The sequence below is a fragment of the Cervus canadensis genome, chromosome 32 (assembly GCF_019320065.1).
Source record: "Cervus canadensis isolate Bull #8, Minnesota chromosome 32, ASM1932006v1, whole genome shotgun sequence".
NCBI classification, from domain to species: domain Eukaryota; kingdom Metazoa; phylum Chordata; class Mammalia; order Artiodactyla; family Cervidae; genus Cervus; species Cervus canadensis.
In genome coordinates, this window is record NC_057417.1 from 36,123,716 (window position 1) to 36,139,041 (window position 15,326).

General features: G+C 55.9%; 1 protein-coding gene across 1 annotated transcript in view; it reads right to left on the minus strand.

Moving 5' to 3' along the window:
* Positions 1-1,242: 1,242 nt before the first annotated feature.
* Positions 1,243-15,326, minus strand: part of C32H16orf96 (chromosome 32 C16orf96 homolog) — a 38,105-nt gene continuing 24,021 nt past the window's right edge. The window contains exons 9-17 of the mRNA XM_043456523.1: positions 14,576-14,740; positions 11,392-11,510; positions 10,618-10,680; positions 9,184-9,276; positions 7,992-8,172; positions 7,786-7,888; positions 3,971-4,051; positions 2,930-3,143; positions 1,243-1,399 (exon numbers count right to left, since the gene is read on the minus strand). Of these exons, the coding sequence (XP_043312458.1) occupies positions 1,384-1,399; positions 2,930-3,143; positions 3,971-4,051; positions 7,786-7,888; positions 7,992-8,172; positions 9,184-9,276; positions 10,618-10,680; positions 11,392-11,510; positions 14,576-14,740 (1,035 nt within the window). The 3' untranslated portion in view covers positions 1,243-1,383. The remainder of the gene's footprint in view (positions 1,400-2,929; positions 3,144-3,970; positions 4,052-7,785; positions 7,889-7,991; positions 8,173-9,183; positions 9,277-10,617; positions 10,681-11,391; positions 11,511-14,575; positions 14,741-15,326) is intronic.

Consider the following 15,326-nt stretch of genomic DNA (forward strand, 5'->3'; position numbering starts at 1 on the left):
TCCTGAAACATTGAAACCTAGCAAATGTTTTTGTAAACAATTTGTTTGTTTGTTTGTTTTGCTGCGCCACACAGCTTGTGGAATCTTAAGTTCCCTAAGGAGGGACTGAATCAGGGCTTTTGGCAGTGAAAGCCTGGAGTTCCACCCACTGGCCCGCCAGGGAATCCCCTCATCTGAGCCTTAAAACAGAAAGTTCCAGGGATCCCCCTTCACTCGAAGGCAGACAAGGACAGTCAGGCACGCTACTCCTTGTGCAGCCTGGCCCAGCCAGGAACTGTGGTCCCCCAGCAGAGGAGGAGGTGGGACACAGGGCCTTCAAAAGTGACCCCTCTACTGACCCCAGCCCCGGTTTCACCCACTCCCCAAGCACCTTCTCCTGCTGGGGGGTGGGCACCCTGCTGAGCATCAGTCCCAGGAGGAGGTGCAGCACCACCCTTCCAGCTGCCAAGGCCAGCAGGTACCCCCACCTCCGGGGGCTGGAACAGGGGAGAGGGGGCTTCTGCCCTTCTCCTTGGCAAGGATTCTGCCTCCAACTCCCGCCTGGGATCAGGCCAAAGGCTGACTTCCCCACCAGCCCCCACAGGGGACAGAACTGTCATCTTCAAGACTGCTCCCGGCTGGCTGCAGGGGGGGCTCACCGCCCCCCTCCTTCCCAAGCACCCAGGAGATCTATCCCTGGGCACACGGTTACTCAGGGCCCTACCTGACCCACCCCTCCATCCGTGGGCTGCAGGAGCCCACTCAAGCACTGACTCCATTGGTAAATTGGAAAAACCGGATGGAAGGCAGCTACCGGGGGCTGAGAGAGCAGGGCTCGGCTGCTGTGAGTTCCCACAGGTCGAGGCGGCAGGACACAAGCCTGATCGCGCCTGGCTCAGGTGCTTCCCTGGGGCCCCCACCTCTCCTCTGGCCCGAGCCCGGGCCACACGTGAGAGGTGTTGGAAGTTGGACTCCTCACACTGGCATCCAGCACCCAGGAAGCACGGCCTTATCGTGTGAGCCTGGGTAAGTCACACCACGGCCTCTGCCCGGGGCCCCGCTCTGCCCACCACTCAGGGCCGGGGCTGCATGGGGCACTGTGCCGCGGGGCCGTGTGTGATGGGGCAGGGGAGGGTTGCCACGACTCTCTGTGGAGACTCCGCCCCAGCGGGGTGGTGGCCAGAGTGGGGCTGACAGGCCCACCCACCCGAGGGACGGGCAAGGCCAGCCACCGCAGAGGGCATGGGGCCAGTCACCCTCATCCACAGTCCGAAAAGTAAAAGGTTTTATTCTGGGGAGAAGCTGATAAAAATACTCATCTCTGCTACGGGGGTGGGGCCAGGGCTGCACTGGCCGGTATCCCCCAAGGCGGCATAGGTCACGGGGCTCAGGAAATGTTCGGCTTCATTTGGACGCAGTCCTCGGAGAAAGAAAAGAGAGGTCAGGTCCAGGAGCGGGTGAGTGGGAGGGGAGGCAGGGCTGGGGGGCCACTGGGGTGGGGGGGTAGGCAGGCAGCACCCAGGACGCCTTTGGCCACAGGTCCAGAGGACCCTCCGCCATGCCAGCACCCTAACGCCCCCGGGGTGGATCCCCGGGGCAGCTCACCCCCCACCCCACTCCCTGCCTCGCTCTACCATCCCAGGGGACCCTGGTGGATGATACGGAGAGGTGTGCCCCAAAACCAGGCAGAAGGAAGTTTTTTTTTAGTCTTTGTGGAACGTGACAGAAGTGTCAGGAAGCATACAAAGGGTAGAGGGTGCAACTGGACAGCCTAGGGGTGGAAAGGGAGAAACAGCCAGCCCGAGAGGAAGAAGCATGCGCGCTCAGTCGCTTCAGTCGTGTCTGACTCTGCGACCCTCTGGGCTGTAGCCCGCTAGGCTCCTCTGTCCGTGGGATTCTCCAGGCAAGACTACTGGAGTGGGTTGCTGTGCCCTCTTCCAGGGGATCTTCCCTACCCAGGGGTCGAACTTGTGTCTCGTACATCTCCTGCATTGCAGGTGGAATCTTTACCGCTGAACCACCAGGGAAGCCCGAGAGGGAGAAGGGGGACCAATAAACCATCCAGGGACTTCCCTGGTGGTCCAGTGGTTAAGACTGCGCTTCCAATGCAGGGGGCAGGGGTTCGATCCCTGGTCGGGTAACTAAGACTTCCCAAGCCCTGTGGTGTGGTCACACACTCACAAAACCATCCAAGGGGCAGAAACCACTCGGGCTGAGGGGCCCACCAGGCAGGGATGAGTGCTCCACTCTTCGCCCCGGGGCCAGTCACGGAACCCCAGATGAGCATGCTTTGCTGGTCAGTCAGTAAAAGACAGTGAGCACGTGACCCAAAGAACCAGCAAGATGCCAAACAGGATGGAGCAGTCCTGGAGTGGTGATTCCAGGGCTTTTGCTCCAAGTGCCTCGTGGATTAGCCAGAAGTAAATACAAACAATCAGATTCTTTAAATACCCAACTCATAACAGTGATTACTGGTGGAAACAATCAACAGACAGTAAAAAAGCACGCATGCAGTAAAATCTGGTTCCCATGAGAAAACAGGTCCTGGTAGAAATAACGCTCGCTCAAGAAAATGGACAGCGGCATTGGCTGTAATTGGAACGCATTCTGATGAAATCATTTCAGCAAAATAAAAAAGGGAAGTGATTGTTTTTTAAAACCACTGTAACTGTGCTGTATTGAAAATGGGTCAAGGAATTACATTGATTTAGTGGAAAATTCAGTCTAGCAAGAAAGCTGTGTTCTCCATGAAACGTAGCATGAGCTGGATTGTGTTGTGTGTATCCACAGGCAAGTTAAAAGCAGCTACTGGATCAAAATGAGTCCCTTATGGAGACCCCTCCCTTAACCCAGGAAGCCCGCACCTAGCCCAGGGCAGTGTCTCTGCCTCGGGGTGGGGGCGGGGGGAGGGTGGAGATGCTGGTGGGGAGCGGGTGGGCGCAGGACTCACGGGTTGCTGGGCTCCTTGGCGGACTGCAGGCTGGCTCGGGACTCCAGGCGCAGGAACCGTGGGTGCCTGGCAGACCCTGGGGCTGGCTGGGGGTCCTGCAGAGACGGTGTCAGCGGTGGCAGCAGCAGCACGGGTGGGGGAGACGGAGGCCGAGCGGGCATCGTCGGTGGAGGGCCCGAGGCGGCTGAGCCCATGCTGGCGCGGGGGGGCAGGGCTGCAGGGGCGGGGGGCAGGAGAGACCCACGATGTGTCCCAAGAACATTCTGGAGAGAAGCTGGCCCAATGGGGCCATCCCCACTAAGGAAAAGAAAAGCCCCAAGACTGGAAGTGTTCACCTCTGATCGATCACCCAGCCCAGGCATCTGACACTTCCTGGGTGGGAGTGGGAGTATCCATCCTGGCAGATGGATAGTTTCATCTATCCATCCAAGATCAATGAAACCAGAGGTGGACAAGGACGTGGAGCAGGGCAGCCCAGAGAAAGCGGGGCTTGGAGCCCGAGATTCCCCAGTTCAAGGTCGCTGTGCCTCAGCTCCCCGGCTGTAGGGGCCTCCCCAGCCGGGACAGTATGAGATGAGGACTGGGCGAGGTGAGAGGGGACGGAAGTGCTCTGTATGCTGTAAAACGCGCTCAGGTTAGTGATGAGACCTGGGGAGTCGTGACCTCAGCTGCCCCCTCCACACACTTGGCTCTCGGGCCCCCAGCAGAGAGGCCCGAAGGAATGAACAGGCTCCCTTATCCCACCCCTGCAGCCGGCTGGACTCCGGGAATATAGACACCAGCCCTAGGCTCCAGGGATGGCGCCTGGACCAGGAGGCCTGGCTGGAGGGTGAAGCTGGAACCCTGGATGGCTGGGAGCATGTGCTCAGGGCACTGGGTGCCACGAGGCGGTTACTCGAGGGACTGTCTCTGGCCCTGGGTCTGGGCTGGGCTGGGGAGAGATGGGTGAGGTGGGGCCGGAGAGCCTCTGGCTGGGACTGGGGGCCCAGACATGCTGCTGGAACCCCAGCTGGGCCAGGGACTTGTGGGGCAGCTACTCACCGGAGTAGATGGCACCAAATAGGGTGCTCGGGCGCGCACCCTCATACGGGCTTCGGGCCGGGGGATGTGGGACCTTCACAGCTTAGCGGAGAAGAAAGGGGAAGAGACAGGTGTGGGTGGGAGCACCCCCAGGGCTCTGCCCACCTGGAGGCCCACGTCCTGCCCTCTGGCACCCGCAAAGGCCCTTCACTCCAGCAGGAGCTGCCCTGCTGCCCCCACCTAGCCTCTTCACAAACCCAACCCCCACCCCGTGCACGGAAGCCCCTTCCTCCCCCCCCGCCTCCCCTTCTCAAGGCAGAGGTGTTAGGAAAACCCTTTCTGAAAGTAACTCAAGGCCAGGGAGGAGAGAGACCTTATTCTAGCGCAGAAAGATACAGGCGGTGTGCTGGTTGGCCTGCCAGTTCTCAGCGATTCCCAGCAGGGCCGGCCACCACAGTGCCCCACTCCACCTCCCTGTCCTTCATCTTCTGTGTGTGCGCTTCTTTTTTTTAAGGTACGTGCCTGCTAAGTCACTTCAGTCGTGTCCAACTCTTTGCGACCCCATGGACTATAGACCGCCAGGCTCCTTTGTCCACGGGATCCTCCAGGCAAGAATACTAGAGTGGGATGACGTTTCCTCCTCCAGGGAATGTTTCAGACCCAGGGATCAAACCCACGTCTCTTAAGTCTCCTGCATTGCAGGTGGATTCTTTACCACTAGCGCTACCTGGGAAGCCCTTTTTTTGAAGTAAAATGCACATAAAATTAATTATTCAAAGTGAACACTTCGGTAGCATCAAGTTCATTCACAAGGCTGTGTGACCGCCATACCCATGCAGTTCTCGAACATCTCATCACCCCCAAAAGAGGTTGGTATTCACGAGCCGGTCACCCCCATTGTCCCCTCCCCCGAGCTCCTGGCGACCACGAACCTACTTTCCATCTCGCGATCTGCCTGTTCTGGACATTTCATAGGAGGGCATCGCACAATACACGGCCTTTGGGGTCTGGCTCCATCCTTCACTTCTGAACCCAGGGTCACCCTTTCTGGACGGGGGTCCAGCCAAGAATCTCCATGGCCGGCCACCTAGACCAGAGGCCAGTGCATGAGGTGGGAACGTGCAGGGAAAAGAGGCCGTGAGAGTGAAGGGGCAGGAAGGATGAGGGGAAGGGTCACCAACAGCCATTCACCCAGGGCTGCTGAGGACGGCAGCCGGACTGGTGAGGCGCCTCCGCCCCCATCCGTGACCCGGACGCCTCCGCCTGCCTCAGCCCTCCTTGCACTGAGACCTCTGGAAGTCCAGCCTCCTGCTGGGGGCACTGTTCGCTAGGCACCTGGGGTTCCTCTGGCCCGCCTGAGATCCAGGCCACAGTGTGGGCATTGGAGGGGAGGGCACAGGCTGGCGGGATGGCCCTCAGTGGCCCTGCGGGCAAAGGACAGATGGATGCATGAGACCAGGCTGGACCTGGGCAGGGTTTGCATCAGCTAGTTTAGATACTGAGTGTGCCTTGGATTGAGCTTCCCAGGTGGCGCTGGTGGTAAAGAAACCCCCTGCCAATGCAGGAGATGTAAGAGACATGGATTTGATCCTGGGTCAGGAAGATCCCCTGGAGGAGGGCAAAGCAACCCACTCCAGTATTCCTGCCTGTAGAGTCCCATGGACAGAGGACCCTGGCGGGCTACCGCCCATAGCGACGCACAGTTAGACATGACTGAAGTGACTTAACATGCCCAAATATTCTTTCAAGTAACAAACGAGCAATAAGACAAACTGGTCAAAAAATCGGGCCACAGGCAGGTTTTAAAGTGATCCCAATTGCCAGTTAGACTTTGTGGCCCCCAAGCAGGATAAAGCAATGAGACGTCCTGGTTCAGTCCTGCTTTCTTGCGTGGAACTGGAGAACGAACACATGCTGGGGAGAAAAGCCCCTTGCTCCGGGTGACAGCCTGGGCGAGCTGGGTGGAAGGGTCGCCGTCTGGCTGATGACGGGGGACGAGAGTGGGGTCTGTATGTCCCTCTGGCCCCTCCACCAAAGGTGCCCTCCAGGCAAGCAGCCCTCACCCGCTCGTTCGTGCAGTGCTTCCCTGGCTCTTGCGGGGTGAAAGGAGGCAGTGCAGGGAGTGGCAAGGAGTTGGATTCATCAGAGACTTCCCTGGCGGTTCAGTGGTTAAGACTCTGCGCTTCCACTGCAGGAGGCGCGGGTTTGATCCATGGTCGGGGAACTAAGATCCCGCAGGCCATGTGGCATGGCCAAAAAGAATAAATAAAAATATTTTTAAAAAGAAAGAAGTTGAGCTCATTCAGTGTTGGCTACCATTGCTGTCATCCTGCCTGGTGGTCCTAGAGGCCCGGCCTGAGTCTCTTTCCAACAGCATCCCTCCCCAGGGGCCTGGAGCGGCCAAACCTCGTCCACGTGGAGCTGTTAACACCAAAGGGTGACATCCATGCTCCAGGGGAATACAGGGCTTGAGATGGTGTCCTGCTCCACTGGATCAGGGCAGGGGCCTGTGGTGGGTTGAATGGCAGCCCCCCAAAAGACACGTCCCCCGGAACCTGAGAATGTGACCTTGTTTAAAGAAAAGGTGCCTGCAGATATAAATAAGTGAAGGATCTTGAGATGGGGGGAGGAAATGGCAACCCGCTCCAGTATTCTTGCCTGGAAAATCCCATGGACAGTGGAGCCTGGAGAGGGTTGCAAAGAGTCAGACGGACATGACTGAGCACCTGAGCACACACATACTTCTTGAGGTGAGGCCATCTGAGTTAAGAGACAGAAGAGGAAGAGACATGGGGAGAAGACACTTGAAGACGGAGGCAGAGATGGGAGTGGCGCAGCCACAAGCCCAGGAATGCCTGGGGCCCCCAGAAGCTGGAAGAGGCAGGAGGGACCCTCCACTAGGACCTTAGGAGGGCACACGGCCCTTCCCATGCCTTGATTTGGGATTTCTGGCCTCCTGAACTGATAGAGCTCATTGCTGCCATCTCCAGGCACCCAGCTGGTGGTGATCTGTCGCGGCCCCAGGGCACTAAAGCAGGCCGCTGTCTTCCCCCGCACACCAGTGCTTAGGCATCTGGTGCTTGTTCTCAAGTCAGTGGAGGCAAAGGGGGTGATGGGGGACACCACGCTGGGACTCTGTGGCTCCTGGACCAACCCCACTAGGGCAGTGTGTGGAGCCTCTCTTCCCAGACGGGGGGACCTCAAAGGTGCAGAGAAGGCACCTCTTTGGGTGCTTCCGGCCCAGTGCTGGAGCTGAGTCCCCAGGGTCCCCAGCCAGAGCCAGCTGGAGCCAGAGCCAAGACAACCATAGTGACTCATCCCCCGCCTCCCTCGGGCCCAGCCCTCCCGGCCTGTCCTTGTCTCCTCCTCATCACGCCCAACCCCCGCCCAGGTAGACTCATCTTCCTGAGTTCCCAGCTGAGTCTGCCTCCCACCCAGCACAGCGCCTTTGCACCTGCTATTGCCCGTGCTCCCTCCCCAGAGCACTCTTCTCCCAGCTGACTCCTTCATCCAGCAAAGCCCTCTTCCCTTTCCAGAGGCCTCAGGACAGCAGCCCTGGACCTCTCCCTTGGACCATCTGAGGACCAGTGTCCCTGGTCACAACTCTCCCATCACGCCCGGCACTCCAGGGAGGCCCTCTGGCGCCCCCTCCTCCCAGCCGCTCCCCAATACCGCGCCTGGCACACAGGAGGAGCCCACATTTGCCAGTGGCTGTGTGAGGAGCCCCGTCACAGGTGCTGCCAGCTCTGGGTCCCACCTGCCTCACGCGGGGCCGCACGCTGCCCAGCCAAGGCAGGACCCCGGGCAGGGGGCCCAGGCAGGCTGACGCTCCTCACCTGCCACCTCCTTCTCTGCGCCGGTCAGCGGTCGCGCCCTGTCCTTGCCGGTCATTCGGCCCTTGTAGAGGATCCCGTCCACTCCCAGGAGGTCCACCTCGGCCTGGTTAAGGCAGCCCAGGCCCCAGGTCAGGGACTGTCCACAGAGGCAGCAGGGCCCGCCTCCCCCAGGGTCACCCACCTCCAGGGGCCCTGGCCTGACTCACAGAGTCATAGTCCAACAGCTCAGGGTCCCCGTAGGGGTAGAGTGTCGACAAGCCATATGGCTTGAACTCGAGGTTGGCGTCATTTCTGGGGCCATCACCCCAGTCTTGCGGGGGAGCCAGTGAGTCCAGGCTCCCCTCAGGGGCTCCGAGGTTCTGGAGTTTCTGCAGCTGCTGTTGTTCCCTGGGGGCAGGACAGGGGGGTCAGCAGCCACCTGGAGGCACCTCCACCCCAGAGGAGCCTCAGGTTGGGTCCCAGGGCCTGGCCAGTAGCTGGGGAACTCTGGACAGACCTGTCTGGGGCAGAGAGCAGAAATTGAGAATCGTGTTCCCTCAGACCTGGGGCCCAGGTCGGGCCTGCCAAGAGCAGGCTCTTAACCTCTGTCTCTCTCTTTTTTTTTTATCACACCGTGGGGCAGGTGGGATCTTAGTTCCTGGACCAGGGATCAAACCCAAGCCCCCGGCATTGGGAGGGTAAGTCTTAATCAGTGGACCACCCGTCCCTCTTAACCTCTCATCTCAAAAGAGAGTCAGGCGAGGGAGGGGGGCATCGGGCAAAGGCCCCAGGTCCCTCACCTTCATGTGGCCGTGGCTGCTCTTCAGCCATCACTCCCCACCCTCGAGCCTGGGGGCCTGGGTGTCGGAAGCACCCATGAAGCCATGGGGGGGTCAGGGGCTGAGGAGCGGGGCTGGGGCCTAGGGTGCCGGCCGGGGGCCAGGGAAACACGAAGGCTGAGGCGCCAGGCCTGCCATGCACTAGCTGTGATCTCAGGCCAGTTGCCGCAACTCTCTGAGCCTCAGTTTCTTCAGCTAGGATGATAGCAGAATGACCTCCAAGGGAAGGTGTAAGGTTTCAACGAGGTCAGCGCTGTCAGAGCACTCGGCACAGAGCCTGCCCGGCCAAGGCAAGCCCCTCGAGGACCCCGAGGGGTCATGACTACTTCTTTCAGCAGGAAGCTGGTCTGTCAACCCTCGCTCACAGGGGCGTGTGAGGTTTGAGACCCTCCCTCCCCTAACAGTTCTTGGTCCATGACAGATGCCTGATAACCTGTTCGTTCCTCTCCCCGTGAGCACCTCACGTGCCCATCTGCAGCCCCACCGCCCAGGACAGCATCCCTCGCAGATGGCTGCGGCGCCCTGGGCAGTCTTTGAGTCTCGGGACTGCAGTTTGCGCCCGGATCCCCCACCTGCTCACCTCATCTGCTGGCGCTGCAGGTACTCGTAGCTGTTGGCACTGGCCGGCCGCAGCCCTGGCAGCAGGTGGGTGTTGCGAATGGTGATGAGTTGCCTGTGGAGGACAAGAGCAAAGTGGGTGGTGCACGCGGCCAGCAGAGGGCCCGGCTCCCACCTCCTCCTGGAAGCCCGCCCTCAAACGTGGCCTTTCCTCCAGAAAGATCCACAGTGTGGGGCCATCATCCTCTTCGTAGGTCATTGAGAACAACTGTACTGATGACAAAAGGAAAACCCACAACAGGTGAGTCCTAGAAATGGAACGTGGGTTGGAGGGTGCCATGGACTCGGCGGAGGAGAATGGAGAGTGACTGCAGATGGTCACGGGGTTTCCTTTTGGGGTTGGGCCATGTTGTCAATGTACTAAATGTCCCTGAACTGTTCACTTTCTTTCTTTTTTTAGGCCACACCACCCAGCATGTGGGATCTTAATTCTCGACCTGCGATCAAATTTGTGACCCTTCCCTGTAATGGAAGCAAGGAATCTTAACCACTGGATAGCCAGGGACGTCTCTGAACTGTTCACTTTAAAACAGTCAATTTATATTATGTGTATTTGACCTCATTACAAAAAATTAAAGCATCAGCCTTCTGAGGAGCTGGAACTACTCTACATCTTGATCTGAGTGGTGGGGAGATGAAAATATTTTGGAATCTGAGGTGAATGGGCTTCCCTGGTGGCTCAGATGGTAAAGAATCCTCCCGCAATGCAGGAGACCCCAGTTTGACCCCTGGGTCAGGAAGATTCCCTAGAGAAGGGGATGGCTACCTACTCCAGTCTTCTTGCCTGGAGAATTCGATGGACAGAGGAGCCTGGCAGGCTACAGTCCATGTGATCACAGAGTCAGAAACAACTGAGAGACTCACATTTTCATTTGGGGTTTCCCAGGTGGCGCTAGTGGTAAAGAACCCGCCTACCAATGCAGGAGACATGAGACCAGGGTTAGATTCCTGGGTTGGGAAGATCCGATGGAGGAGGTAACCCACTCCCGTATTCTTGCCTGGAAAATCCCATGGACAGAAGACCTTGGCGGGTTACAGTCCACAGGGTCGCAAAGAGTTGGACATGACTGAAGCCACTTAGCATGCACACACGTGCACTAAATGCCACTGAGTTTTCCACTTTAAAATGACTGATTTTGTATGTGAATTTCAGCTCCATACATAAAGTATTAGACTATAAAAACACGTGCAGGGAAGTCCCACAGGGTTCAGCTTTCCCCAAGTTTCCTCTTACCCTTTTCCTCTGGAGTCCACCCTGTTCCTGGACACAGAGGGCAGCAGACAGGACTGGGGAAGGGAGGGGCACAGTGCTGCCCAGGTCGGGAGCTAACGGGATCGTGTGCACAAAACGGCGTATACAGATGTTCCCGTCCCCCACCACCCCCGCAGTACTCACGGGCTGGTCATCATCTCCACGGGCCGGTCGCAGGAGATGCATTTTACCCGCTCAAACAGTTTCCTGCAAGACACCCCGCTCTGTCAGCCGCTGCCCCGGCTGGGCCCCACGAGGCCATCCCCGCCCGGGGCAGTGCTTGGGGGAGGCTGCAGGTCTATCCGTGCCTCAGGGCCAGGGCTTCCCCCCAGAGCCCACTCCCGCTGGCCCGGCCTGGCTCAGCTCAACTCCTCTGGTCCCTGCGGACTGCCACATGGGGCCACTTGGGGCAGCAGTGGGGGTTAAAAGTGGGCGTAGTTCCTCTCCTCACCCCAAACACAATGGAGGCCTTCATAACCGGGAAGAGCTACCCTTCATGATGGACAGTGGAGGGCACAAGGGGTGATCTGAGGACAGGAGCCCCCCAGGAAGATCGGGTCACTCTGCTGGGGGCTCTGTCTGGATGGGGTGGGGGCCTGGCTCTAGTTCCAGGTCTGCCCAGGCTCCCTGTGTGGCCTCGCAGGGGCCCCCTCCCTCTCTGAGCCTCCGTTTCCTCATGAAAGGACGTGGAGCCAAGGCCAGGGCGGCCCACCTCCGAGCTCTGGTGCTCTCTGCCTCATCTTCCCCTCCACTGGGAAGCCCCATATCCCCCCTCCCCGGGTCCACAGGTCTGGAGTCCTTCCTCCCAGAGTCCAGAGTCCACTGGGATACCTCTTTCATTTCCTCTCCGGAGGGAGGGCCGTGCAGCCTCTGGGAGCTGCAAGGGCTGCAGGGGACCCCGCCCCCGGAGGGACTCACCTCCTAAAGCCGGCAGCATTGTCGGGGTCAAAGTGGAGGCCCTCAGTCAGCAGCTTCCTGACAACTTTCCAGACCTCGTCCATGTCTTTCTTCAGATCATCCAAATCGCTGGGAACCAGCTGCCGAAAGCCAAAGGGAAGAGTGTTTAGTCAAGTAAGTAAACACTCCGCCTCCCTCCAGCAATCTGCAAAGTTATAGAGAGAGTAACAAGATTGACGGCAACCCACTCCAGTATTCCTACCTGGGAAATCCCATGGACAGAGGAGCCTGGAGGGCTACAGTCCACAGGGTTGCAAAAGAGTTGGACATGACTCAGCAACTAAACAACAAATAAGATTAACCAAGAAAAGCGAGGTGGTCCAGTGGTTAAGAATCCACCTTGCAATGCAGGAGATGCAGGTTCGATCCCTGGTCGGGGAACTAAGATCCCGCATGCCAGGGGGCAGCTAAGCAACCAAGCCTGCAAGCCACACCTAGGGAATCTGTGCACCACAATGAAAGATCTCATATGATGTGATGAAGATGCTGAGTGCTGCAACCAAGACCAACTACAGTCTTTTAAAACTACACACACACAAAGACCAAAACTACACACAAGTTGCAAGAATAGTCCAAAGGACACTCCTATATCCACTTAAATTCACCAATTCTTAACATTTCACAATGTCTTCTTTATCTGTCCATATGTATGTATGTGTTTGTTTTCTGAATCATCTGAGAATAATCACAGACATCACAATATATTACCCCTACGAAAAGTTAAACATGGAATTACCATACGACCCAGCAATTCCACTCCTGGTGGTCACTAAATGAACGCAGGTGATCATTAAATGATGAATGGATAAATAAATGACCACTCCTGGGTATCTACCCAGAGTCAAAGAAAACAGGTCTTCAAACAAAAACTTGCTCATGAATGTTCACAGCAGCATTATTCACAAGAGTCCAAAGGTGGAAATAATCCAAGTGTTCGTCAGCAGATGAACAAACAAAATGTGGCCTATCTGTCTGACCATGTTATTCAGTCATGGAAAAAAATTAACTTCTGATTTATCTGACAACATGTGTGTGTTAGTTACTCAGTCATGTCTAACTCTTTGCGACCCCATCGACTGTAGCCTGCAAGGCTCCTCTGTTCATGGGATTCTCCAGGCAAGAATGGAGTTGGAGTGGGTTGCCATTCCCTTCTCCAGGGGATCTTCCTGATCCTGGGATCAAACCTGGGTCTCTGGCATAGCAGGCAGATTCTTTACCATCTAAGCCATCAGGGAAGCCCATGTTACAACATGGATGAACCTTGAAAACATGATGCTTAGTGCAAGAAACCAGACACTAAAGGTCACATGCTGTGTGATTCATTTATATGAAGTGTCCAAAATTGGCCAATCCAGAGGGTAGATTAGTGGTTGCCAGGGGCTGGGGGAAGCGGGAGTGAGGGGTGATTGCTTCATGGGTCTGGGGTCTCCTTTTGGGGGGATGGAAATGCTCCAGAACCAGAGAGAGGTGGTGCTGACACAACACTGTGAATGTAACAAATGCCATGGAATTCATCACCTTAAAATTGATAATGATTAATTTTATGTCATGTGAATTTTCCCACAATGAAAAATACACAAAGAAAAGGAGAGCAATGAGGACAGGATCACTTAAACCAACAAACAACAAAAAAAGCTTTCAATCAGGAAAAAAATTTAGACACATAGAGAGGAGAAAAGACTAGAATCATGAACCCTGAAATACCTGCTATGTAGATTTAATCATTATTAACATATTGCTCCATCTGACTTTTTTTTCTCTCTTTTTTCAGCTGTGCTGTGCAGCTTGCAGGCTCTTAGTCCCCAGACCAGGGATCGAATCCCTACAGTGGAAGCACAGAGTCCTAACCACTGGACCTCCAAGGAACTGACGCAGTGTTTGTTGTTTTTTTTAAGTTACAGAAATCACAACATTCTACCCAAATATTTTAGTGATTTTCTTACATGACTGCAATACCATTATCCCATCTAACATAATGAGCACTCATTCCTGAATTTGATCTAATTTCCAGCTAATTTTCAGAGTTGGAGCAACTGAAACAAGGGAAGTCTCCTCGTGTATTGCATTCGGTTGTTGTGACTCCTGAGACTTTTTAAATCTAGAACAGTTTCTGTCCCACTTTTTTTCACTCTGCCATGGAATTATGGGAGAAAAACAGGCCAGTGGTTCTGCAGATAACTGAGTTACTTCAGCTGTAGTTCTGCATTGATTTGTATGATTTTTATGACAATTGTGTCCTGGATCTGTTTTGCTTAACGTCATATCCTCATTAACCAGAGGTACCCAATAGGTGGATGATGAGTGAATAAATCCTCACTTTACAGATGAGGAAACCGAGACTTGAACAGGTTCTCTAACTCAGGGCACAATGCTGAGCACGGTGGAGTTGGGGCTCAGACCCCGAGAGCCTGATTCTAAACCCCAGTGCTTTTATCCACACCAGTCACACCAGCTGCAGGAACCACACAGCATGCAAGGGCTTGGCCTGACTGTTCCTGTCTCTCTATTGGATGGTACAAATGAAGGCTATGACTCCTTATCAACATTTCCCCAGGGTCTGGCTCAACACAGGTGGCCATTAAATGATGAATGGATAAATAAATGACCAGCAGGATGCCCCCTCTGCCCGCCATGTCCCTTTGCTTGTCCAGAGAGGAGCACTACGGTGGTCAACGTCCCAGACACCCCCCGACTATCACACTGAACAGGGCTGACCTGTGTAACCAACAGGATATTACAGAAGTGATGGAGTGTGACTTCTGTGGCTAAGTCAGAGAAGACATTGCAGCTTCTGTCTTGCTCTCTTGGATCACGTGCTCCTGGGGGAGAACACTTGTTGCCATGTTGTGAGGCTGCACAAGCAGCCCTAAGGAGGCCACCGTGTGATGAGGAAGTGCCAAGTCTTGCTCACAGCCACGTGAGGGCGCTATCTTGGAAGTGGCTCTTCTAGCCCCAGTCAAGCCTCTGGATGACAAAGGCCGTGGACGACACCCTGTCTGCAGCCTTGTGGGAGGCCCTGAGCCACCCAGCTAAGCTGCTTCCAAATTCTTGACCCTCAGAAACTGTGAACTTTGCTGTCTTAAGGCACTAAATTTCAGGGGTAGTTTGTTATGCAGAAGGTGGTGATTAATACAGAGCTCCTCACCTTGGTACGTACGTCTTTGTCCAACTGCTCCACAGCCTTCTTCCAGTCATCCTCATTGGCAACCACCCTGAAGAGCATGCCCTGAATCAATTCATTCAGCTGCATGGCCACTGTGTCCAGGTCAGCCCGGCTTGCCTTGCCTGCCAGGGAGCTCTTGTCGGCCTTCTGGGGAGAGATGGGACTCAGGGAGGCAGGGCTGTGGGGGTGGGAGCAGAGGGGATCTTGGGGAGGTCAGATCACTTTGGTCAGTTGTTCTAGTTTGGGACCCTGGATACCCAGCCTTGGCTTAAATTCAACCCTGGGGTCCGGCTCAAACACAGCTATTAGATCAAGGCCAGGGTTTTCCTGTGATGGAGAAATTGAGGCATGGTTTTGAGTTCAGAACTGATGCTTTTGAATTGTGGTGTTGGAGAAGACTCTTGAGAGTCCCTTGGACTGCAAGAAGATCCAACCAGTCCATCCTAAAGGAAATCAGTCCCGGGAAGGACTGATGCTGAAGCTCAATCTCCAATACTTTGGCCACCTCATGCGAAGAGTTGACTCATTGGAAAAGACCCTGATGCTGGGAGGGATTGGGGGCAGGAGGAGAAGGGGACGACAGAGGATGAGATCGTTGGATGACATCACCGACTCGATGGACATGGGTTTGGGTAGACTCCAGGAGTTGGTGATGGACAGGGAGGCCTTGCATGCTGCGATTCATGGGGTTGCAAAGAGTCGGACACGACTGAGTGACTGAACTGAACTGAAC